Source organism: Lepidochelys kempii, chromosome 4 (assembly GCF_965140285.1).
Source record: "Lepidochelys kempii isolate rLepKem1 chromosome 4, rLepKem1.hap1, whole genome shotgun sequence".
In the NCBI taxonomy this organism is placed as follows: domain Eukaryota; kingdom Metazoa; phylum Chordata; order Testudines; family Cheloniidae; genus Lepidochelys; species Lepidochelys kempii.
In genome coordinates, this window is record NC_136383.1 from 95,787,866 (window position 1) to 95,813,541 (window position 25,676).

Below are 25,676 nucleotides of genomic sequence, written 5' to 3' on the forward strand. Positions count from 1 at the left end.
CAAAAATCTGTATTCAAAGAAAGTTTCTTTTACCAATTCATAGGAGACGACATGATTCAGAAATTGCATCCAGCTTTTGAATGGCTGCCTTTGCACTGAAAGCACAGGGTGACACATTCAATGTTTTGCATGCATCTTGTTGTGACCGAAACTTACCATCGCTGCTTCCTCTGAGCACTACATCTGGAGACGGTGTCTGCTGTGAGCGGGAACCAAATGAATCCAGACTGTCAAAGGAATCATCTCTGCCGTGGCGAGGGGGGGAAAGGGAATCGCTGCGTTCAGAGTCCCAACAATCAATATAACCACTGTCACGAATGTTGCGTTTGGGGCTCTCAATGTCTTCGGCTTCCTACATGGAAATACAGACGGTACCTCTTCAAAGAAGTCAGTGACACAAAAATGAGATCCACTATGCATCTGAGTGCAAAGTATCTTTCTAATGCACCAAAATCTCTTCCCTCAATCATAGCTTTTTTTTTTTTTGGCTTTCAAATCAAAAGCATGAAATTGCAATAAAACCTCATTTCATACTAATTAAGAGGAACACACATGCTTTGGATTAATATAGTTATTTGAAATACAGTTGCAATAGGCAGGTTAATAAAACTATCAACATTGAAATAAACCTGAAATTTGACTTGTCTTCCATAGTCCATAGCACACTGGTAAAGGCATTATAAATTTGACCTCATGGCTGAGTTGGGGATAAGCTCACTATTCTCCAGATTAATTCCCCCAATCTATCTATTGTATCTGGTTGGGACACCAGCAGGCAGCATTTGTTGTTGCCGCCTCAGCTCGGCAAAATAATGAAGCAGTGTGTCCCAGCCTCCCTGTACCTTGAAGAGAAATTCCTGTTATGAAAGAGGGATGTCTTTCTAAAGCAATCAGCAATGAAAAATATGCAAAATGCTTTTCCTGATGCCTCAGAAGAATTCAGTCGTGCTCTTTACTCTTTGCCAGCTCCTGGCTCTGGGGGATATAAAAGCACTTGTAGCTGACCCACATGTTCAGAGCAGTGAGAACAATGGTTGTCTTTGACAGCCCTGTGATTATAAATTCTTTCCAGAGCAAGCAGCACATACTAAAACTCTGAAACTCCAGCAGAGGGAAAGGTCAATGGAAGCCATCCTCACCCTTGCATTATAAGAAATCCCTTGTTTCAGCTAGTTTCTTAACATTAATTACAATAGCACAGGCTGAGAAAAGCAAAAATAACTACCACTCTTACTCAAAAGATAAACCTCTTTGTTTTTTTCTCCACCAGACTGTCACTGAAAAACTCAAGAGATGTGGATGACATCGTAAGACTGACATTTTTCAGTCTGAAAAGATTGGAATGTGAAACTTTTTCCTGACACACTTAAATATTAATTTTAAACTTTCCAATTAAAAAAACACCTATGGGCTACAGATAGTTGGAGCTCAATAACTGAGTGGAGAATAGCTCCCACTGCCCTCTACAGCTACTGTTGTCATTATTAGTATTGCCAGTGATCAGATCAATCAACATCATGGTACAATAAAGTCAACAACCTCCTTAGCAAAGGAGAATTACGGCAAAAAGAGCAGCTGAGAAAGGGAGCATCATAATATCAATCAAAAAGTTAAATATTCAAAGGGAGAGGCTCAGAGGGAAAAGGAAAGATTAGAAACTTGTGTCTTGTAGACTTTCCAAGACGATGACTTAATTAGAGCCACTAAATAACTTGCTGCCAAAATACCACAGTATGTCCAGCACCAAAGGTTCCTTAAGGCCAAGCAAAATCACAGTAATGCCAATAGTCACAGAATACATAAACTGGGATTATACACAAATGTTGTTTTATTTTTTAATTTAAAATATGTTAACAAGTAGTAATTTAATTCTATGTGTTTTTCCTCCCTTATCCTTGTTTAGGGATGGTATATATCTATATATAGATCACACACACACACAATTCAACATATACCACCTCTGTCTTCCTAAAATCTTTATTAAGTATATAGCTCTAAGAACCAAGATTACATCCTTTCAAAATCCTCTTTGCCCTTTTCTTCAAAACTATCTGAAATCTTTTCCAAATCCAGATTCAGAAAAAACTCCCCATCTCTACATACCAATCAGCTATATTCAATCCTCTGGCAGACTTCCATTTTCTTAAAATAATATGTTTGAAAGTCATGGAAATGCTCAATAGCAAGAGGGATAGAAATCAGATGAACTATTCAAAAGTACAGGCTGAAAAAAACATTCTTCAACTGTTTCATGCTTTAAAACACTGAATGAAGTGTGAATGAACGGATTCCAAAATTCCCTATTTTAGTAACCTGTTAACTTTAATTTAGTTTACTTTTTAATTACTGGTGGCTACAGGTAAAAGTAGGGAAGTGTGCAAGAGATGGCACAATAGACTGTAGTAATTCTTTTGTAAACATGTACTATTTAGCCTTCCCATTGGCACCTCATTCACCCAAGATTACTGTTACTGGCTATGACAGATAGACTTGCTTAATTTTGAGTGTTTGTTATGTACTGGATAGAAACCACTCTAAGTATCATTTACAACTGTACTGACACACTTTCTGAAAAGATAATCCCATAGAATACCATAATGCACTAGTCTATCATGCCCATCTGGTAAAAATCAATGTATAACCGTGCGGTAGTAAAAGTAGATACAACTGCCAAATTTAAAACCTATTTCCCAGCCACTTTTATATATTCCTTTTTAAACTACTGAATACATTCAAAGTGCACTGTGGATTAATGGTTTAAATTTTTCAGATTGAAAACTGGATGAGTGTGCAGTAAAGTAGATTAAAACAAACAAAATTAAAAACTGATTGAATAAAGTTAAAAAAGGATTTCAATGGAGATACTACTAGCACATACTGAAATGTCACTTGTTGTCAATGCCATTACTAAATTCAATGGAACTGTGCCAGCATAACCCTTCATTTATAAAGAAGTGCTCTCGCCATCCAGCCTAAGTTAAAGCAATGGAGTGCTGCACAACATAGTTAAAATGTTCTAAATTACAACAAACCTCTTAAAATTTAACCACTTCAGGAGAATTGATATGGGGCATAAAGGAGGAGTGGGAAGGCATAGCAACAGTCATAATAGTACCAACCAACCAATATAGTTGTTTACTACACTGAAAAGTTTATGATGATAGAAACATTCAAATATTAGGAGACTCCCTTCATTGGCTCCTTCTCCTCCACTGTAGCAAATTCAAGTTTCTTGTTCTTGTCTTTGACCTACTGAATTCTGCCCTCTCCCTTATCATCTCTGTGACGAAGTTGAGGATTTTTGTAGTGTTTTACATGAATACCGTGTGCGCACCTCAGTTTCCCTGTGTGCTGCATGTTTAACAAGGTGGTGGGAGAGGGTTTATTGTTGCAGGGAACCAGGTGTGACCTCGCCTAGCAGCCGGGACCCCCAGACAAAGGCCTGGAGACAGGGAATCCTAACAACTGGTGACCTCATGACTAAGAGGCCCACCCCAGCTTGGCAGTCAGCGGGTTCTGGCCAGTGGGAGGACAAAGGGCTGAGGAGAGAGGACCCCGGTGACTTGACCAACCAGTTCCAGCCAGAGGGGAACAAAGGACGGAAGAGAGAGCCTAGTGACCAGTTTATCTGGGACGGAACACTAGGGACGGGGAGGAGCTGTTGGGGCCGGTGATATCGATGCCCAGCTGGAAAGGGCAGGGTCTCGGGACTGAAGAAAGAGAGCAGGCAGAGCCCACCTAAATGCAGGAGAGACTCAGCCCTGGTCTACATTAGGAGTTGAGGTCGAATTTAGTAGCGTTAAATCGATTTAACCCTGCACCCGTCCACATGATGAAGCCCTTTTTTTCCCGACTTAAAGGGCTCTTAAAATCAATTTCCTTACTCCACCCCTGACAAGGGGATTAGCGCGGAAATCGGCCTTGCTGGGTCGAATTTGGGGTACTGTGGACACAATTAGACAGTATTGGCCTCCGGGAGCTATCCCAGAGTGCTTCATTGTGGCCACTCTGGACAGCACTCTCAACTCAGATGCACTGGCCAGGTAGACAGGAAAAGGCCCGCAAACTTTTGAATTTCAATTTCCTGTTTGGTCAGCGTGGCAAGCTGCAGGTGACCATGCAGAGCTCTTCAGCAGAGGTGACCATGCAGAGCTCATCAGCAGAGGTGACCATGATGGAGTCACAGAATCGCAAAAGAACTCCAGCATGGACTGAACGGGAGGTACGGGATCTGATCGCTGTATGGGGAGAGGAATCCGTGCTGTCAGAACTACGTTCCAGTTTTCGAAATGCCAAAACATTGGTCAAAATCTTCCAGGGCATGAAGGACAGAGGCCATAACAGGGACCCGAAGCAGTGCCGCATGAAACTTAAGGAGCTGAGGCAAGCCTACCAGAAAACCAGAGAGGCGAACGGCTGCTCCGGGTCAGAGCCCCAAACATGCTGCTTCTATGATGAACTGCATGCCATTTTAGGGGGTTCAGCCACCACTACCCCAGCCGTGTTGTTTGACTCCTTCAATGGAGATGGAGGCAACACGGAAGCAGGTTTTGGGGACCAGGAAGATTATGATGATGAGGTTGCAGATAGCTCACAGCAAGCAAGCGGAGAAACCGGTTTTCCCAACAGCCAGGAACTATTTCTCACCCTGGATCTGGAGCCAGTACCCCCCGGAACCCACCCAAGGCTGCCTCCCGAACCCGCCAGGTGGAGAAGGGAGCTCCGGTGAGTGTACCTTTTAAAATAGTATACATGGTTTAAAAGCAAGCATGTTTAATCATTAATTTGCCCTGGCATTCGCGGCTCTCCTGGATGGACTCCCAAAGCATTTGTAAAAGGTTTCTGGGGAGGGCAGCCTTATTCCGTCCACTATGGTAGGACACTTTACCACTCCAGGCCAGTAGCACGTACTCGGGAATCATTGTAGAAAAAGCATTGCAGTGTACGTTTGCTGGCATTCAAACAACATCCGTTCTTTATCTCTCTGTGTTATCCACAGGAGAGTGATATCAGTCATGGTCACCTGGTTGAAATAGGGTGCTTTTCTTAAGGGGACATTCAGGGGTGTCCGTTCCTGCTGGGCTGTTTGCCTATGGCTGAACAGAAATGTTCCCCGCTGTTAGACACGGGGAGGGGGCAGGGGCTAGCCACGTGGTGGGGAGAGGCAAAATGCGACCTTGGAACGAAAGCACATGTGCTATGAATGTAATATTAACAGCAAGGTTTACTCTGGAAGAGTGCACCCATTGTTCTATAAAATGTGTCTTTTTAAATACCACTGTCCCTTTTTTTTCCTCCACCAGCTGCATGTGTTTCAAGGATCACAGGATCTTCTCCTTCCCAGAGGCTAGTGAAGATTAGAAGGAGAAAAAAATGCACTCGCGATGAAATGTTCTCTGAACTTATGCTGTCCTCCCACTCTGACAGAGCACAGATGAATGCGTGGAGGCAGACAATGTCAGAGTGCAGGAAAGCACAAAATGACCGGGAGGAGAGGTGGCAGGCTGAAGAGAGGGTTGAAGCTGAAAGGTGGCGGCAGCGTGATGAGAGGAGGCAGGACTCAATGCTGAGGCTGCTGGAGGATCAAACTAATATGCTCCAGCATATGGTTGAGCTGTAGGAAAGGCAGCTGGAGCACAGACCACCGCTACAGCCCCTGTGTAACCAACCACCCTCCTCCCCAAGTTCCATAGCCTCCTCACCCACACGCTCAAGAACACGGTGCGGGGGCCTCCGGCCACCCAACCACTCCACCCCAGAGGATTGCCCAAGCAACAGAAGGCTGGCATTCAATAAGTTTTAAAGTTTTAAACTTCTAAAGTGCTATGTGGCCTTGTCCTTCCCTCCTCCACCACCCCTCCTGGGCTACCTTGGCAGTTATCCCCCTATTTGTGTGATGAATTAATAAAGAAGGCATGAATGTGAAGCAACAGTTACTTTATTGCCTCTGCAAGCGGTGATCGAAGGGAGGATGGTGAGCTTACAGGGAAGTGGAGTGAACCAAGGGGCGGGGGGTTTCATCAAGGAGAAACAAACAGAACTTTCACACCGTAGCCTGGCCAGTCATGAAACTAGTTTTCAAAGCTTCTCCGATGCGCACCGCGCCCTCCTGTGCTCTTCTAACAGCCCTGGTGTCTGGCTGTGCGTAACCAGCAACCAGGCGATTTGCCTCAACCTCCCACCCCGCCATAAACGTCTCCCCCTTACCCTCACAGATATTGTGGAGCACATAGCAAGCGGTAATAACAGTGGGAATATTGGTTTCGCTGAGGTCTAAACGAGTCAGTAAACTGCACCAGCATGCTTTTAAATGTCCAAACGCACATTCTACCACCATTCTGCACTTGCTCAGCCTGTAGTTGAACAGCTCCTGACTACTGTCCAGGCTGCCTGTGTACGGCTTCATGAGCCATGGCATTCAGGCGTAGGCTGGGTCCCCAAGGATACATATAGGTATTTCAACACCCCCAACGGTTATTTTCTGGTCTGGGAATAAAGTCCCTTCCTGCAGCTTTTGAAACAGACCAGAGTTCCTGAAGATGCGAGCGTCATGTAGCTTTCCTGGCCATCCCACGCTGATGTTGGTGAAATGTCCCTTGTGATCCACCAGTGCTTGCAGCACTATTGAAAAGTACCCCTTGCGGTTTATGTACTCACCGGCTTGGTGCTCTGGTGCCAAGATAGGGATATGGGTTCCGTCTATGGCCCCACCACAGTTAGGAAATCCCATTGCAGCAAAGCCATCCACTATGACCTGCACATTTCCCAGGGTCACTACCCTTGATATCAGCAGATCTTTGATTGCGTTGGCTACTTGCATCACAGCAGCCCCCACAGTAGATTTGCCCACTCCAAATTGATTCCCGACTGACCGGTAGCTGTCTGGCATTGCAAGCTTCCACAGGGCTATTGCCACTCACTTCTCAACTGTGAGGGCTGCTCTCATCTTGGTATTATTGCACCTCAGGCCAGGGTAAAGCAAGTCACAGAGTTCCATGAAAGTGCCCTTACGCATGCAAAAGTTTCGCAGCCACTGGGAATCATCCCAGACCTGCAACACTATGCAGTCCCACTAGTGCTTGTTTCCCAAGCCCAGAATCGGTGTTCCATCGCATGAACCTGCCCCATTAGCACCATGATGCCCGCATTGTCAGGGCCCATGGTTTGAGAGAAGTCTGTGTCCATCTCCTCATCACTCTCGTCACCATGCTGACGTCGCCTACTTGCCTGGTTTTGCTTTGCCAGGTTCTGATGCTGCATATATTGCTGGATAATGCACATGGTGTTTAATGTGCTCCTAATTGTCAAAGTGATCTGAGCGGGCTCCATGCTTGCCGTGGTATGGCGTCTGCACAGAGAAAAGGCACGGAATGATTGTCTGCCATTGCTCTGACGGAGGGAGGGGCGACTGTCGATATGGCTTAAAGGGTTGGTTTACAGGGAATTAAAATCAACAAAGGGGTTGGTTTTGCGAGAAACTGAATGGCCCCCTCAAGGATAGAACTCAAAACTGGGTTTAGCATGCTGTTGATTTCACTGAGGGAGGGAGGAGAAATTAATACAAAACAAATCTGGTCTATTTCTTGTTTTGAGCCACTTCATCTATCTTTATACATCTTGATGGCAGCAGACTGTGCAGTACGACCGCTAGCCATCATCATCTCCTGGGTGCTCGGCAGAAGACTGTGCTGTATGACTACTGGCCATCGTCTTCTGCTGGCTGCTGACTAAAAGACAGTGCACTGCTGGTAGGACTCAATTGCCATGAGACGAAACTTAAAAGGGAAATGACCTGGCTGAGTCACTCCCATGTTTGCCCAGGCACCCCCGACCTCATCAAGGTTGGTTAAAAGAACACCCTGGACTACGTTGACGACGGCTACCAGTCATACTGCACTGTCTGCTGCCAAAAGGCAATAAACTGCTGCTGTGTAGCAATGCAGTCCACGTCTGCCAGCACCCAGGAGACATATGGTGATGGTTAGCTGAGCGGGCTCCATGCTTGCCGTGGTATGGCGTCTGCACAGGTAACTCAAGAAAAACAGGCACAAAACGATTGTCTGCCCTTGCTTTCACAGAAGGAGGGAGGGAAGGGGGGCCTGACAATATGTACCCAGAACCACCCACGACAATGTTTTAGCCCCATCAGGCACTGGGATTTCTACCCAGAATTCAAATGGGCAGTGGAGACTGCGGGATCTGTGCGATAGCTATCCACAGTGCAACGCTCCGGAAGTCGACAGTTGCCTCAGTACTGTGGACACACTCCGCCGACTACATGCACTTAGAGCATTTGTGTAGGGATTCCCACAATCAACTGTATAAAAACGCTTTCTACAAAACCGACTTCTATACATTCGACCTAATTTCATAGTGTAGACATATCCTTAGATGTACTGTGCTGAGGGAAGGCAGGCCAGGCCTGAGGGCCCTGAGAGTTTCTTACACTGTATTCAGATGCTCAATAAGCCCTCCTGTTTTATGCTGGCTGAGAGTCGCTCTGGTCTAGAGAACAGGATTGCATTATTCCCTCTGGGAGTGGAGGCCGAGGGTCCAGAGTGAGTGGACTCCTTGAGGGGGCCCACAGCAAGAGACAGGCATGCTAAGGCTCAGGGAGGTGCAGATCCAGGAGGCGGAAGGGCTTAACCCCTGAGAGAGATTGGACCCCCAAGAAGGGCTGTCACATTGAAGGGGGCTCCCCCCAGGCCAAGAGTGAGCATGACCTGGGAGTCCATGACAATCTCCACCCTCCTAACGATGCCAGCTTTTACACACCATTTATCCCCTTATCTCACAACAGTCTCTCTAGACTTTCTTCCAATCTGTCCCCTTCATAAAGGGACAAGGTGTGTGAAGTAATATCTTCCATTGGACCAACTTCTGTTGGCGAGAGAGACAAGCTTTCGAGCTTATGCGGAGCTCTTCTTCAGGTCTGGGAAAGGTACTCCCAGCGTCAGAGCTAAATGCAAGGTGGAACAGATTGTTTGGCATAAGTAGTTAGTACAATAAGAAGGTCCATTATTACTTTTCTGCAATTTTCCATGGCTTGTCCGCAACTCAGCTGCAATTCTTTGACAATCATCCTGCAACTCAAGTAGGCCTCAAAAATATATGAAAAATGCATCATGTGGAGCTAACACCCCCATGTAACAAATGGCAACCTTATTACTATGCTTTTTTGTCCCAGCCCATCTCCCCACCCTTCATCTGTCTTTCGGACTGCAAATTCTTTGGGGTTGGGACTGCAAAGCCATGATTCATTCAGGTCATTCCAAATGAATGCCAATAAACTTTTATACATCCAGATACACTCTGGTATGTGGCATAAACAGAATAGAGTAAGGAAAGACTAATCCACAGGTAAAGCCAGATATCCCAGTCACCATTAGTCCATCTATATAGGGTTCAGGGGAGGCAAAAATTCCTTTTAAAATGAGCTGGGTGTGCTTTATATACACCTTAAAGTATCACAGTTTTAAGGGCTGAGATCTCAGGACCTTCCAGGGCGATGTACTGGGAATCATCTCTTTCCAGAAGCACAAAACTCCCGACAAGGTTACAAAATAACACTGAAACCATGACATTCTTATGTATGGTAAAGTTACCACTGATGTAGGGCTTAATTTTTCCAACCTTGACCCTTATCCAAATGTAATGTTTTGGTGGTGGAGGGAGGGAGACAGAGAAGGAGAAAACAAGCCCTTGGTATATTGGTAAAGAATTAAAATAAAAAAGAGGCAGTTTTTGAAGCTGCCCAGGACTTTAGAATGACAGAGTTAAGCCACAGAGCAATGGACCAGGAAGCCAGTGAAGAAGTGAAAGGTACATCCTACAGTTATGCTAACTGAATTTATCATCTCCATATATGTAATTTACACACACACACCTAAAAATAAAAAAATTTGCTATTGCCCTTGTCAAGTTTCCTTCCCCACTCTGAACTCTAGAGTACAGATGTGGGGATCTGCATGAAAACCCCCCCTAAGCTTATTTTTACCAGTTTAGGTTAAAACTTCCCAAAGGTACAAACTATTTTACCTTTTGTCTCTGGACCTTATTGCTGCCACCACCAAGTGTCTAACAAAAATAACAGGGAAAGAGCCCACTTGGAAACGTCTTTCCCCCCAAAATCCCCCCAAGCTCTATACCCCCTTTCCTGGGGAAGGCTTGACAAAAATCCTCACTAATTTGCATAGGTGAACACAGACCCAAACCCTTGGATCTTAAGAACAATGAAAAAACAATCAGGTTCTTAAAAGAAGAATTTTAATTAAAATAAAAGAATCACCTCTGTAAAATCAGGACGGTAAATACCTTACAGGGTAATCAGATTCAAAACAGAGAATCCCTCTAGGCAGAACCTTAAGTTACAAAGAGACACAAAAACAGGAATCTACATTCCATTCAGCACAACTTCTTTTATCAGCCATTTAAACAAAACAGAATCTAATGCATATCTAACTAGATTGCTTATTAACTCTTTACAGGAGTTCTGACCTGCATTCCTGCTCTGGTCCCAGCAAAAGCAACACACACACACAGAACCCTTTGTTTCCCCCCCTCCAGCTTTGAAAGTATCTTGTCTCCTCATTGGTCATTCTGGTCAAGTGCCAGCGAGATTATCTTAGCTTCTTAACCCTTTACAGGTGAAAGGGGTTTTCCTCTGGCCAGGAGGGATTTAAAGGTGTTTACCCTTCCCTTTATATTTATGACAGCCCTATTGCTGAAGGAAGAGAACTTTTGCAAGTAAGGCCCCTCCTTTTCCCCCTCCACTGCAGAAACACATCTTTTATTTACCCAACAGAACAAGGCAATTTGCCATCTTCACTTGCTCCCATGGCTAGGTACACACATGCCGTGGGCTCCCCTAAGAAAGTTAGCTCCAGAGAAAGGAAGAAAAACAAGATGGCAGTCTATCTAAAGGCTTCCTCATCCCACTAGAATGTAGTAACTGAAATATACTGGTCAAGTTCTTCTTCATTTCCTGGGACAGTTTAATGCAAGTCCATTAGGATCCAATAGTCAGAAGTGCCCCACATGAGTCAATAGCAGGCAGCAGTGCAGAGGCAAGCTGATTATGCCAGCCAGCCGTGGTGGGATGGACTGCTTTATATGTGAGGAAAAGCAACAGCCTTTCTGAGACGTGGTGGGTGGCAGAATCTACTTCTGTGGCGGGAGACTTTGGGAGGGAGAAAGGGAGAATCCAGAGATTTGGAGTGCCAGGTGCCAATATGTCATTAACTATGTAATCACTATCCTAGTGACCCCAGCAGAACCATAGGAGCAGCAAGGTGAGGAGTCCCTGACTGGGCCATGGGAACGGTGCTACCCTCTGCACTGGCCTCTTCCCAGCAGCAGAACCTGCCTGGTCTGCTCTACAGTGGCTTGTAAACCCTGACATCCATTTTCAACCAAGATTTAGAGTTTGAAAAAATACAGATGATAAAGGTTCTGCTACACGTGAAGTACATACACAATCCCTTCGCCCACCCACTTTGCCTTTCTTCACCTGTTGAAATATATATATTATATATATATATATACACACACACCTGGATATGAACTTGTGTTGCAACTGAAAACTGGCTGAGGGAAATATTATTCATGACAGTCTGTATGTTCACATGTGTTCTTTAATCTGATGCTCCCTAGGCCCACTGACTCACTCTGCAAGTCTCTCTACTGAGAGTAGTCAATCGGTATGCCATGAGCGAAAAGCAGAAAAAACGAATTATGAACATTACTCTACCATTTTAACAAGAGCAGGGCAACATATTTTCAGCAAATAGTAAATTCCCCAAAATATGCATTTTTAGGCCACCAAAACTATTCGCAAATTTGGGTCAAATTCAGTGAATAGTTCTGTACAAAAAAAAAATTTTTTTTCAAAATAAAGTCAAAATGGTTCATTTTAATCATTCAGCAACAAAATGTTTAGACTTTGTGTTTTGGCACGGCATTTCATTTAAAACTGTAGCCAATTAAAAAAATCCAAACAAATAAAAGGGTGAAAAACCTGAAAACAATCCAATATATTTACAATATGTTTCATTTGACCCAAAACGAACCAAAAAAAGTTTGTTTCAGGTTAAACTGAACCTAATTTTTACCCCCAGATTTTTCAGTTTGGCCCCTGAACCAAATCATCACTTATTCACCCAGCTCTAAGTGCAATGCTATGTAACCATTTTAAAGTCCTATCGCTAGTAATTTCTGCATCACTAGTACCACCTGCAAAACTGGCTACCAAAAAAAGGCAAAAAAAAAAAAAAAAAGCCAGAATTTACAGTTGTTTAGTATCATCAGGAGCTTTTCCAAAAAAGTTAAGTAACTCACTCCCCAGACCACCATCCACCTCTAACTTTCATTACAACGGACATCAGAAAGAATTTTTGTGGGATTTCAAACTTCAATAATTAAAAACTAATGTATAGCCCCAAACAGTAACAAAAGGATACCTTTCTCATCTGTGCCAGCAATCCTTCAAACTCCTTCAGGTTCAGCGTTGCTCCACTGTATAAAGTGCATCTGTTTGCTGCTTTCCCCAGCCAATAAATGGTAACTAGTACCTGCAGAAATCAGTAAACATTACTTGAAAATCTACACAATTACTTTGCTTAATTTACTTTTCCTAAGTACCTCTTCATTTATTTTGAACTCCGAATCACTGGTGAATTTGAGAATTTGTTCTAAATCTGTATTCTGCCCTGGGGAGTAGGAAGGGAGGGTGGTTAAATGGTTAATAACAAATACATGAAGCATCTATTAAAGGTAAAATAATTGTATAGAATTTGCAGCTTATTAAAAAGGTACACTAAGCTTGCTGACATTTTAATAAAAACCTACTGCTGTCACATGTCTGGCTGAAAAGTAAGCAGCAAAAATAAACCTCGATATTAAAAACTAGGTACAATATTCAAAAGTACTCCCAAAGTGAAGAGCGCTCAAAAGAACTACCTTCCAATAATGAAGACTTCTAAAACTCATGGTAAAATAAAGTTAAGATGGCAGGAAAAGATTACTAATAATGGTGTTCCTTAATTAAAATACATAAGGAAATAAACAACAACATGTTTGTAACAAATATGTCAGGGTCTATTTGAAGAAAAGAAAGGCTAGTTCAGTTTCTACCCACCCCAATATTATTGATAAGATTCAGTGCATTTCACCTCTAGTTTAATGGCTCAAGATATACCCAGACCAATACTAAAAATAAAAGCTGGGACCATCTGGCAGTTTTTCTGCAGTTTAGACAGAATGAGTTGATGGTTTCACCTAACTTACAACGGGACATCTACCACAATGAAAAAACCACCATCAGAACTAAGGCCAAGGCCTAAGCTTGTAGATCTTTATATAAACACTCATCCCATGAGGAAGTTGCTTTAGGTTAAGAATATACACAATGATGGGCCCAAGAAGAGAAACTTATTCTGGCACTGGCAGGACTGTATCTGTTCTGGGGATAGAGAATTTCAGTTGCCCAAGGCTATCAAAATCCAACACCTTTCACAAATGCTAAAATTCTCTTAATTTTTTAGAAAGACAAGAAGTCATTTTCTGTCCCCTTTATGCCTTATAATTTAAACCTTTTAAAGACAGTGTTTCAGTTTTATTAATAACCCCAGATTTGATGGCAACTGAAATTTAACTAAAAACAGAATAACAAATTCATGTGAAAACACTTAACACTACATGCTCTCAAGTAAAGTAAAAATACTTGCAGTCACAGTACTATTCAGAATTAAGAAGCTGTCTAATTCATTTTCCTACTCAATTATGTGATGAGATGAGGATTATGCTATGTTCAATTATTTTTGCAAGCGTCAATTATTTGATCTCCTCCTCCCTTCCTTATCCAGGGCTGAAAACATTTCCAGACAAATGTCACCTTTGCAAGTAATTTTGACAGGCTGTCAGTTTGGAGTACAGAATAATGCATCTGAAATGTCTACATTACATAGAAAGACACTTTTATGAATCCTTCTTAACATTAATTTTAAGAACACCACATCCACATGAAGCCTTTTATCCAATTTCCAGAGAGGTAGACACCCCAAATGCCATTGAATGAAAACATTCCCATACATCTTCGTGTGCTGGAAAACATAGATATTACTCTGCTGATGACAGGAAAAACAGGATTAAGTAATTCTGTCCTTTTTACCTGTAATCATGATTGCTGGCTTGAAAAATTATAAGGGAAAGGTCTTGGCATTTCCTTACACTGTAGGGGGATGTCAGCCAAATACAAATGGAATTTACAGTAGTTTACAGCTGACAGGAAAGCCAGGTTTGCCTGGCCTTTAATAGTGTAACTAACTCTGGGACTAGCCAAGTTCAGACTTTTTTTTTTTTTTTTTTTTTTTAACTTTACCATTACAAAAATCATTACTACAGCCGGTGGTTGAAATCAACAAAAAGTTAAACTTAATAGACTCAAGCCTACGCTGCTTTTGACAATGCATCCTACTTGGAAAACATACACAGCACTTTGGAACTCAAAGAGAAAGCTAGCAAGTCTAATGGGAAATGACAATTAGACAGTTTAGATCCACATAATGTAAATGCAGTTTGGATTGTATTTTCATCTTCTTGATGTGCTTTGCACAAATGTATAACCAAATTTTAATCACTGTATGCCTAGTAAATTCAGAAAGGCCAAAAAAAGTCTAGCTTTTGATGTGTTAAGTAGCGTTAATCAAAATTAGACTAGTAGTAAAGAGATTAAATTGTTTACTTCTTTAGTTAGTCAGAGACCACAAGACTAGCACAGTTCTATTTTGTTTGCAGAGATGGTCTGCCTCTGTAGCACTATAGTTCGTTTCCAATGAACTATGCATGGTTAATGTACAAAAGAACTTTTCAGATTTGCATCACAGTACTAGCTTTTACAAACTAAAAATTCTAACTCAGTCCAAAGCCAGGATTACCCAGAGAAGAAAGTACTGCAAATTAAATACTTACATTTTTCAGCTTCCTACTGTTGTCAATGTTCCTGGATGCACCCACAAAAAAGAGAGAAAAGAAAAATCAGAAAGCAGACACTGTTTCCAAGCCTGTATGCAGGCGGTCACGTGGTTCCCCTAACAAAAGCCTGCAGGATGCTTCTGCTGGTTGGAAACACAAGAAAGCTAGGAAGATGGAGTGCATTCATTCATAATGTGGGAGTATTTTGCAATCATTACTGCAATCATTAAATTACAACGCTTTAACAGCAAAGAGAAAATATGATGTAGGAGTCCCAGTGCCAAGAATGAAATATAGAGCTGCTGATTTGTACCCAAGGAAGACTAAAGTCCTAAACACTAAAATCTACTCTATTGTAGTCCAAGGGTCAAATTTTACTCTCCAATATGTCATGAATACCCAACAAATTTAATAGGAGTTGAACATGCATACACCAAGGAAGAATTTAGCCCTAAATGTTTAAATAAACATGGCTTGCCCCACAGCAGTCTCCCAAAGAAACTAAACATCATGCAGAGACCGGAAGGGAGATGAAACAATAATACAGATGATACAGTCTCCTCTAGTGCACTTGTAAAAGATTTATGTTCTGCTTTGTGAATGTATATTTAGCACTCCCATTGAAGACTAACACCCTTTTTGGGCAAAGTCAATCTATGCAGGATCCTGACACAGGGAAGAAAGGAGAGCAGCAGAATACGAACCCTGGACTCCAGAAAAGCAGACTTTGACTCCCTCAGGGAACTGATGGGCAGGATCCCGTGGGAGAATAACATGAGGGGGAAAGGAGTTGAGGAGAGCTGGCTGTATTTTAAAGAATCCTTATTGAGGTTACAGGGACAAACCATCCCGATGTGTAGAAAGAATAGTAAATATGGCAGGAGACCAGCTTGGCTTAACAGTGAAATCCTTGCTGATCTTGAACACAAAAAAGAAGCTTACAAGAAGTGGAAGATTGGACAAATGACCAGGGAAGAGTATAAAAATATTGCTCAGGCATGCAGGAGTGAAATCAGGAAGGCCATATCACACCTGGGGTTGCAGCTAGCAAGAGATGTTAAGAGTAACAAGAAGGGTTTCTGCAGGTATGTTAGCAACAAGAAGAAAGTCAAGGAAAGTGTGGGCCCCTTACTGAATGAGGAGGCAACCTAGTGACAGAGGATGTGGAAAAAGCTAATGTACTCAATGCTTTTTTTGCGTCTGTCTTCACGAACAGAGTCAGTTCCCAGACTGTTGCACTGGGCAGCATAGCATGGGGAGGAGGTGACCAGCCCTCTGTGGAGAAAGAAGTGGTTCGGGACTATTCAGAAAAGCTGGACGTGCACAAGTCCATGGGGCCGGATGCGCTGCATTCGAGAATGCTAAAGGAGTTGGCGGATGTGATTGCAGAGCCATTGGCCATTATCTTTGAAAACTCATGGCGATCGGGGGAAGTCCCGGACGACTGGAAAAAGGCTAACGTAGTGCCCATCTTTAAAAAAGGGAAGGAGGATCCTGGGAACTACAGGCCAGCCAGCCTCACCTCAGTCCCTGGAAAAATCATGGAGCAGGTCCTCAAGGAATCAATTCTGAATGACTTAGAGGAGAGGAAAGTGATCAGGAACAGTCAGCATAGATTCACCAAAGGCAAGTCATGCCTGACTAATCTAATTGCCTTCTATGATGAGAACTGGCTCTGTGGATGAGGGGAAAGCGGTGGATGTGTTGTTCCTTGACTTTAGCAAAGCTTTTGACATGGTCTCCCACAGTATTCTTGCCAGCAAGTTAAAGAAGCATGGGCTGGATGAATGGACTATAAGGTGGATAGAAAGCTGGCTAGATTGTCGGGCTCAACAGGTAGTGATCAATGGCTCCATGTCTAGTTGGCAGCCGGTATAAAGTGGAGTGCCCCAAGGGTCGGTCCTGGGGCCGGTTTTGTTCAATATCTTCATAAATGATCTGGAGGATGGTGTGGATTGCACCCTCAGCAACTTCGCAGATGACACTAAACTGGGAGGAGAGGTAGATATGCTGGAGGGGAGGGATAGGATACAGAGGGATTTAGACAAATTAGAGGCCAAATCAGAGGGCCAAAAGAAATCTGATGAGGTTCAACAAGGACAAGTGCAGAGTCCTGCACTTAGGACGGAAGAATCCAATGCACCGCGACAGACTAGGGACCGAATGGCTAGGCAGCAGTTCTGCAAAAAAGGACCTAGGGGTTACAGTGGACGAGAAGCTGGATATGAGTCAACAGTGTGCCCTTGTTGCCAAGAAGGCCAATGGCATTTTGGGATGTATAGGTAGGGGCATTGCCAGCAGATCGAGGGACGTGATCGTTCCCCTCTATTCGACATTGGTGAGGCCTCATCTGGAGTAGTGTCTCCAGTTTTGGGCCCCACACTACAAGAAGGATGTGGAAAAATTGGAAAGAGTCCAGCGGAGGGCAACAAAAATGATAAGGGGACTGGAACACATGACTTATGAGGAGAGGCTGAGGGAACTGGGATTATTTAGTCTGCAGAAGAGAAGAATGAGGGGGGATTTGATAGCCGCTTTCAACTACCTGAAAGGGGGTTCCAAAGAGGATGGATCTAGATTGTTCTTGGCGGTAGCTGATGACAGAACAAGGAGTAATTGTCTCATGTTGCAGTGGGGGAGGTTTAGGTTGGATATTAGGAAAAACTTTTTCACTAGGAGAGTGGTGAAACACTGGAATGCGTTACCTAGGGAGGTGGTGGAATCTCCTTCCTTAAAGGTTTTTAAGGTCAGGCTTGACAAAGCCCTTGCTGGGATGATTTAGTTGGGGATTGGTCCTGCTCTGAGCAGGGGGTTGGACTAGATGACCTCCTGAGGTCCCTTCCAACCCTGATATTCTATGATTCTAGGTTTTCTTGGTCAGCATTCCTTCAATTTGACTGGAAGTCATAAATTAGGAACCTACATGAAGTTTAAGGTTGTGAAAACACGAACAACAGGGAAATTATACGACTGCGCTTCAAATTCAACTTATTTTTAGCCAAGAAACTTCTTGGAGAACTGAGCATAAAAGGAATGTGTCTAACACTTCTGGGTATTAGACAAATAAAACAAATGTACTGCAAATGTTTAGTTGAGATCGTCCCCAGAATAAAATTAAAAGCCAATTCACTTCAAACTATGCAAGTACACTCTGGTGATAATTTTATCCGACTGCCAAAAACCAGAATGTTTGTTTACATTTATGAAAATACTGAAAGCTTGAAAAATAAAGGAACTTCAAATACTTTGCCATTTTCCCAAAACATTCTTTTTCCAGTACCTGCACCCTAAAAAAATATTGTTCATATTTTCTTTTCCACTGCTATTTTAGTATGAAAAAATGTATGTAATCTGATTAAAGACAGCCTATTTCTTTAAAGCATTAAATCATAACTTTTATAGGTGAATGATCAAAAATATGGCTAAAACACATTCCATTTAAAATGCACAAAAATAAATCACAAAAAGAATAAAAAGGTATGCCATTATTTTAATCATGTGTAGTAATACCAAAGATTTATTTTATTTTGTAGCACAGAATAAACAGTCTTTGCTACAATAAATAAGCATTCAAAATGGCTGCAGATTGAAGAGTAGACTATGGTGTCTATTTAGTAAAAACAGCCATGGAGTTTTTCCACTATAAGTCTCATAGATTTGGCTTCTGCACCTCACTCACTTACTCAACATGAACTTGGACAGTACAGGAAAAGTATTTCAGTTAGATTTCCACAGGTGGGTTTCTCTGAAGAGTCGAGGGAAGAAAAGATTTTCTGATAATGAGCAGCTCTACCACCACATTTAATTGAGGGCTAACCCTGTTCTCCAGTTTATTATTAATTTTTAGTTTAACTCATTTGAACACTGCATCAATCCCAATATTTCACAGAATATTCTAGGCAGCTGTAGGCAGAACCCTACTAGTTCTGGTAAAAAACAAAAACACCAGTGGAAGTCAGGTTAAGTAAGAGGAAAATCAGGCTCACAAAGTCTGCAAGCAGCCTGCTGCTCATTACCAGTTTAACATGCTGCTCTCATTAGGTGTACAGGTCAGGCTATATAAACAGTGAAATGTGGGCAGGGTTGTGACACATCATCATGCAAATTTGGTTGTCACGCCCTTTTACATTTCTTGGAGATCCTAAAGGCTGGTCTACACTAGAAAATTAAATCATCCCTGGTACACTGCTCAGAGGTGTGAAAAATCCACACCCCTGAGCAACATAGTTGAGCCAATTTAAATCTCCATGTAGACAACACTGAATTGACAGAAGAATTCTTCTGTCAATTTAGCTACTGCCTCTCGGGAAGGTGGATTACCTACGCCAACAGGAGAACCCCTCCTGTTGGCCAATGTAGCGTCTACACTGCAGCTTTGCAGCTGGTCTGCTGTAGCATTTTAAGTGTAGACAAGCCCTTAGTCAAATTTATGACAAGATGATTTGCTTTTACACCTCTCATTCCCCTAATCTCTCTTGATGGGACCATCCTTGAAAGACACAATGGTCCAGTTGCTAAGGTGCTAGCCCGGGAATTGGGAGACCTAGGTTCAAGTCGCTCTCCCACAGTCTTCCTGTGTGAGCTTGGGCAAGTCACTTACTCTCCTGCTGCCTCAGCTCCCCAAGCGTGAAATGGGAATAATACATCCCTGCTTCACAGAGGTGTTGAGGATCATAAAATTAGTGTCTGAGCACCTCACAACTTTAATGGAGGCCATACAGATTGATAATATAATCAACAATAATCTATGCACTCTGCTGCAGGAAGCTTTTGCATGCAGTAAGATGGGTTTCAGCTGTGATACCGCATCCTCACAGTTTACACAGAAGATCCAGGTTCAAATGAAATATTTTGCAATATTGCTCTACAATCCATTGTTCATTTTGAAGAATAAACTGACTGCAGCCTTCTCTACCCTGGAAGGTCTTAGTTTCTCAAGAGCCTTCAATTAGTAGATCAACATTACCGATCGGAGTCTTATAAAGCATCTTGAAAACAGTTTAATCTGCAATAACAAGGGCTGGGATTTTTTAAGTTCACATAGTGCTCTAATAAAATAGATACAAGAGAATGTTATCAACCTAGGATGCTCTTTGAACAATGCTTTTATTAGCATTGCCCCAGTATTTGAAAGCTTTGTGCTTGATATCACTGAAAATAAAGAAAACTAGCTTCTTCCTCTGACGGGGGAATTTCTGAACAGAACATCTAGTCTCGGCAGCAATGTGGATTCTGAAAGCTTAGTTTGTGTCTCTATTTTACATGAATGTCAGAATCTTTTTGTTCATCCTTAAACATTTACAATTAAACCACACATATCCACAGTGTTAAGACCCTAACTATAAACTGGTATTGTACTTACTTAATTGTTGTTCTGTTTGATGTGTCCTGAAGGTCACCCGGGTCAAAAAGTTGAGATTCTTTAAGCCCCAGCTCTTTGCAGCCTCTTAAGAATAAGATGGTGTTGTCCTGAAATGAGCCAAACAAAATTTAACTCCTTTTTATTACAGAAGATTATCTCAGTGAATCAACCCCTCCTCTTGCTTACCTAAATTACTGGATCATTTTCCAATGACTTAATCCACTAAATCTAGGACTAACATACTGCCAATTATATAATAAAATGTCACTTTGAAGATTCCAGAGGGGGAAAAGAGAGACATATTTTATCTTTGAAATCCATAACTGCACCACATTCATTCAGTTCTCCTTGTCAGAAGTCACACGGCAAGATTTTTTTAAATATATAAAAACAGTTGATATGCCATCTACAGTTATGCCAGCTATCTGCACAACTCTGATCCACTGCAAGTCCTGAGGCCAATAGCCATATTTCAGAACCAGTCAAAAAACACAGGTATATAATATATATTAATTCACCACTTTAAGCGTGCTACAAAAATGTTAGGTTTACATTAACTGGCCAGTTACTTCTAACTAGTGTACTTAATTACTCTGCTGCCCTCCCTCCTTAGCCTGCCAAAAGTGGGGGGCAGGGAGGGGAGAAAGACAGTCATTCTCCTCTTTTCCTCAAGCTGGAAATGTTAAACAACATTTTTCAAACAACTGAGATCTTTTCTACACAAGAAAGATGCACTTGATGATTTAGTTAAACCAGTGTCCACATAGGAATATGCATCCTTACGCCTGGCCTACATCTAAAACATAACTATCTAGCTACGTTGCTCAGGGGTGTGAAAATGTCACATCCCCTCACTGATCTAGCTAAGATGACCTAAGCCACAGCGTATCCACTGCTAGAATTCTTCCATCAACCTAGTTATTACCTCTCAAGGGGGTGGATTTTCTGCAGCGATGGAAAAACCCTTTCTGTCATCAGTCTGCGACCGAGTCGACGGAAGTTAGGAGACATAAATTACATCAGCATAAAGCTGTCACAGTTAGTATATCACTTGTGTAGACTTGGCTCCTTGCATCAACACTGCATGTACTCATCAGGAGTGCTTGTATTAATGCACAGTGTAGTATGTATCCCAGTATACAACTTGCCATCATCTGGCACACTGTCTTTTGGAAAATTTTGGCAATCCATGGTGGGGCAGAAACAAGTCGCACAGAGCTGACTGGGAGCAAGGGGTCAAGTTCCTATCATGCAACTTTCGCCATCCCATAATACCATCCATATCCCATAATTTTCCTACATTATCTTAAAAATCCCACAAACCCAGGGAGCACTTTACACTGTCAGCCATCTCTGACAGAAGCCTGGAGCCTGTACAGCTCTGCGCTGTTGCAAGCAGAGGATGAACAATCCTCTGGTATTTGCAGAGTCGCAGGACAAAACCATGGCAGCAGGACACATGATGATTGCATGGAAGACAGAGTGCTGGGAGACACAGCAAAAACTAAGTCAGGGTTGCATTCACGAAGGAGCTGCAAACAGTGGAGTGCTGCTTCTAGGCCTGAGAAACAAGCGCTGATGGGTAGGATCACATCGTACTGTGGAGAGGGGGTGACAGGAAGTGGCTGCAGAACTTTCGGATGCACAAGGCCACATTCCTGCGTACTGAGCTTGTCCCAGACCTCCAGCCATAGGCGGGGGGTGACTCTTGCATTTGGGGAGGCTGGGCATGAGAACCAGAAGCTCCCTAGAAGTGGAAGGGACCACCGGCACCTGGACCAGGGCCCCACTCGATTTCCTCTGCCTGAGGCTCTGTCTGCAGTCCATCCCCGCTCCACCCCGACACCCTGCTCCTGCTCAGCCTCTTCCCCCACTCCGCCTCTTCTTGCCCCAACCCTTCCCCCCGAGGCCACCCCCACCCGCCACTCACCCCCACTCCCTCCCCTCCCCCGAGAACCCTCCACCCACTGCTCGTTCCTCTCCGCCCCCTCCTCTAAGCCCTCCTGGCACTCACTCCAGTCTGTCCCCTCCTGCCTTAAGGATGAGCGACAGGAGGGGAGAGGAGCGAGCGGCAGGCGAGAAGAGGTGGAGTGGGGGCAGGAAGAGGTGGAGCATAGGCAGGACCACAGGGAAAGAGGTCAAGTGGGAGCAGGGCCTCATGGCGGAGCGGGACCATGGTCCAGGTGCTGGTGGCCTCCCTTGATTCTCAGGCTCTTCCACCAGCGACACTCCAAAGGCAGTGGACTGGCATGCCTCCAAAGGGAGGCACGCCACATCCAGCATCTCTTGCCCCATTTGGGGAGGCTTAACCTCCCCAAGCCACTTATACCCGCCAGCTCCAACGCAGGGACACCAGAACGAGAGCTGCACTGACAGTGGCGAAATGAGTGGCGATCAATCTAGGGAAGTTTGCAATGCTGGATTGCAATTAGACAGTGGGAAATCATTTGGAGTTAGAAAATCCATAGTGAAGGCCGTTGTCATGCAAATGAGTAGGGCCATTAATAGTCTTCTGCTACACAGGACTGCCACTCTCAATAACATGCAGGACATAGCAGATGGATTTGCAGCAATGGGATTCCTGGACTGCAGTGGGGCGATAAATGGCACTCATATCCTTATTTTGGTACTTGCCCACCTGGCCATAGAGTACATCAACAGGAAGGGCAACTTTTCTGTGGTTATGCAAGCACTGGTGAATCACCAGGGACGCTTTACCACCATATGGTTTGCACCAATTTAACTATATTAAGAACTGACACCTTTTGTAGACCCAGTACAACTTTCTCCTGTAGACAAGTCTTGAGGTCACGGGGAACAAGTGACAATCAGGGTCTATGGGCTTCCGAGGAACTGCCAGAGCATTAGGAATAGCTGATTAAGTTTGGGCAGGAGGTAGCAGACTGCACAAATTTCTTCACCCATACTCCCCCCTACCCCTTCTCTCTTCTTCCCCCTGAAGATGACCCGCCTCCAGTTGGTGGGGAATAGTAGTGCCATAAAGTGTGCTGGAGCAGTTCTGGGTTCTTTTCTTTTGAACTTCAAAAATAATTTCAGTAGAAGAATAAGCAAACATTTGAAGCTTTTCACTCCTCTCTGAAGCCCTTCTCATCTATCCCTATTTGAAGAGAAACCGCTCCGGCACAGAACTCTTGCCATCGCTACATTTGTTCCCATGTCTTTGTTTATGTTGCACTTGCACAGATCTGCAAGAACGTCACTGTTTATTTTTTCGGTGTGCAGTGATCAGCACACTAATCGCTCTGGCATTCAGCATACCAACATCAGTGCAAACAAAGCTTGCTGTCAGCAGCCACATTGCAAAATCTGGGCTTCAAAAATTTGGAGTGCTCCAAATCTTCCTCCAACCCCTGGCTAAAATTTAATAGCTATGGAGGGAAGCCAGGGAAGAAGCAGCAGCAATTGGGAGAACAGAGAGCCTACAACCATGAGAGGAAGGCTCATTTGTGACATGAAAAGACTCTTTTAAAATTGCCATCTGTTTTGCTATTTGCATTATAATTTTTCCATACTAATTCCAACTGAAACATGAACAATACTGTGTTTTGCCTTTGAAGGAGCACAATATGGTTTGTTTCCAAATGGTGGGTGGAGCAGGGTTCAATTCTAATAAAAGTTTGGTTACCTAAGTGTGAAGCATTTTTAAAAAGTAATTTTTGTTACAAAATATCCAAGACAAACAGACTTGGGAAATGATCAAAGGATAGGATGGCTCAAGGGATTTTTAACAACGCCTCTTTCCTTTAGGTCCGAAATTCCAATCCAACCTACGTCAACAGTGACCAAAATTGGTAAACACACAAATGACTGGCCTACATGAAGTGTGGTCCCAGTGCCCATATTAAAAAAATCCACTCTCACAATGCTAAAGCTGTTTTTGCATATGCTGTTGCAGTGATTGTGACAATGAAGTCAACATTTGAAAACAGTCACAACACAGTATCATGAGTTATTTCCTGCTTTATAGTTATTTCCTATTTTAAGTATAGTGAAACACTGTGATAAAGAGGGGATAACAGTGGTTTTTTAAAAATGGTGACCACTATAAGGTATGTTTTTTTCATCACTGAGGTTGGATTTTTTTTTTTTTTAATGTTGACAGTTTTATGGTTTTCAGTCCCTGGTAGCCCTAGAAGCACAGCAACATTTATTTAAGGAAGAGAAATTGATGTTTGAGAGTGACAGATGAGCGGGATAAACCTGCAAAATGCTTCGGATTCCTACAGGCTGCCAATCCAAAACCAGAATGCTTCCAACAGTACTACAGAACTGAAGCTTTTCTGGTTTGGCTCAGTACTACCTAAAATTGTGTTTATTGTTTTTTTAACATACTGGTAAACTATCCTGCTAAACCACAAGAGGGAGGGGGAAAAAGATTTGTTATTAAAGCACAGGATTGAGAATCATGTGACCAAAGTTCTCTCTCTGTATTGTCACAACTTTCATTCGCAAAGTCACTTTCTGGGCTCCATTTTCTTCAGCTATTAAAATAAAGGGAGATCTTGCTTCCCCCATCTCACCAGGAGTGCTGTGAAGCTCAATTCAACATCTTCACTGCTTTGAAATCAGCTGACGGAAGGTGATCCAATTTTTTTTTTTTAGTTGCATAACTATATGAAGGATTTCATGTAGATACTAAGTGGAAAGAAAATGCATTTTCTTATTTTACAGCTCACTCAAGTATCTTAACATTTAGAAACACTCAGCAAGAAGTTGCAAATTTATATATCTGAGGTTTAGAAAATAATTGCTTTCAACTCCTGCATATGCAGCAATGCATAATTAGTTTGGTGCATTATTAAGCGGGCAGGAGGTTGCGTTCCTATTAATGATCTTGCTCATGGAGACAAGCAGGGAGAAACTGTCATCGGATACAACACATCATTTCCTGTGCTCCTTTAAGAAAAACAATGGTGTCTAAAGATTGTTACTTTAATTTCTTTGTTTATAGCAAACACACACGGAGAATCATTTCAATCAATAGGACATCTTCCTCTGTACTTGTCACCTGTAATGTAGAGGGGGGAAATGACTTTAGGGATTAAGCGCTTCATTTTCTTTTATTAAAATGCTGGATGTTAAACTTGGAAGAGGTCTAATATTGGTAAACTTTACAAGTTATAACTGGCCACTCACCAAAGAAATACATCAACACCAGGACAAATACAGAGTACAAACAAACAATGATTTTAAGCATTAAACAGTCTGACACTTGTCTGCGAGAACTCATTAGGCTTGCTATTAGCATTCACATATAAGCAAACCTATCTTGCTTACTAAGATTACAAATTTAAAAGTTACTGGTCTGAATCCTGTGCTAAAA

The 25,676-nt window shown here is 42.8% G+C and overlaps 1 protein-coding gene across 9 annotated transcripts in view; it reads right to left on the bottom strand.

The window, feature by feature from the left end:
- Window positions 1-25,676, bottom strand: part of LIMCH1 (LIM and calponin homology domains 1) — a 339,019-nt gene that overhangs the window by 105,379 nt on the left and 207,964 nt on the right. For 8 of the 9 annotated variants that reach the window (XM_073342172.2, XM_073342171.2, XM_073342170.2 and 5 more), the window contains 4 exons: window positions 20,333-20,439; window positions 14,968-14,998; window positions 12,459-12,569; window positions 157-352 (listed from right to left, as the gene is read on the bottom strand). In XM_073342172.2, coding sequence (XP_073198273.1) covers window positions 157-352; window positions 12,459-12,569; window positions 14,968-14,998; window positions 20,333-20,439 — 445 coding nt within the window. Of the gene's footprint in view, window positions 1-156; window positions 353-629; window positions 805-12,458; window positions 12,570-14,967; window positions 14,999-20,332; window positions 20,440-25,676 lie in introns of those variants that run through there. The other variant, XM_078852568.1, reaches the window with a different exon arrangement.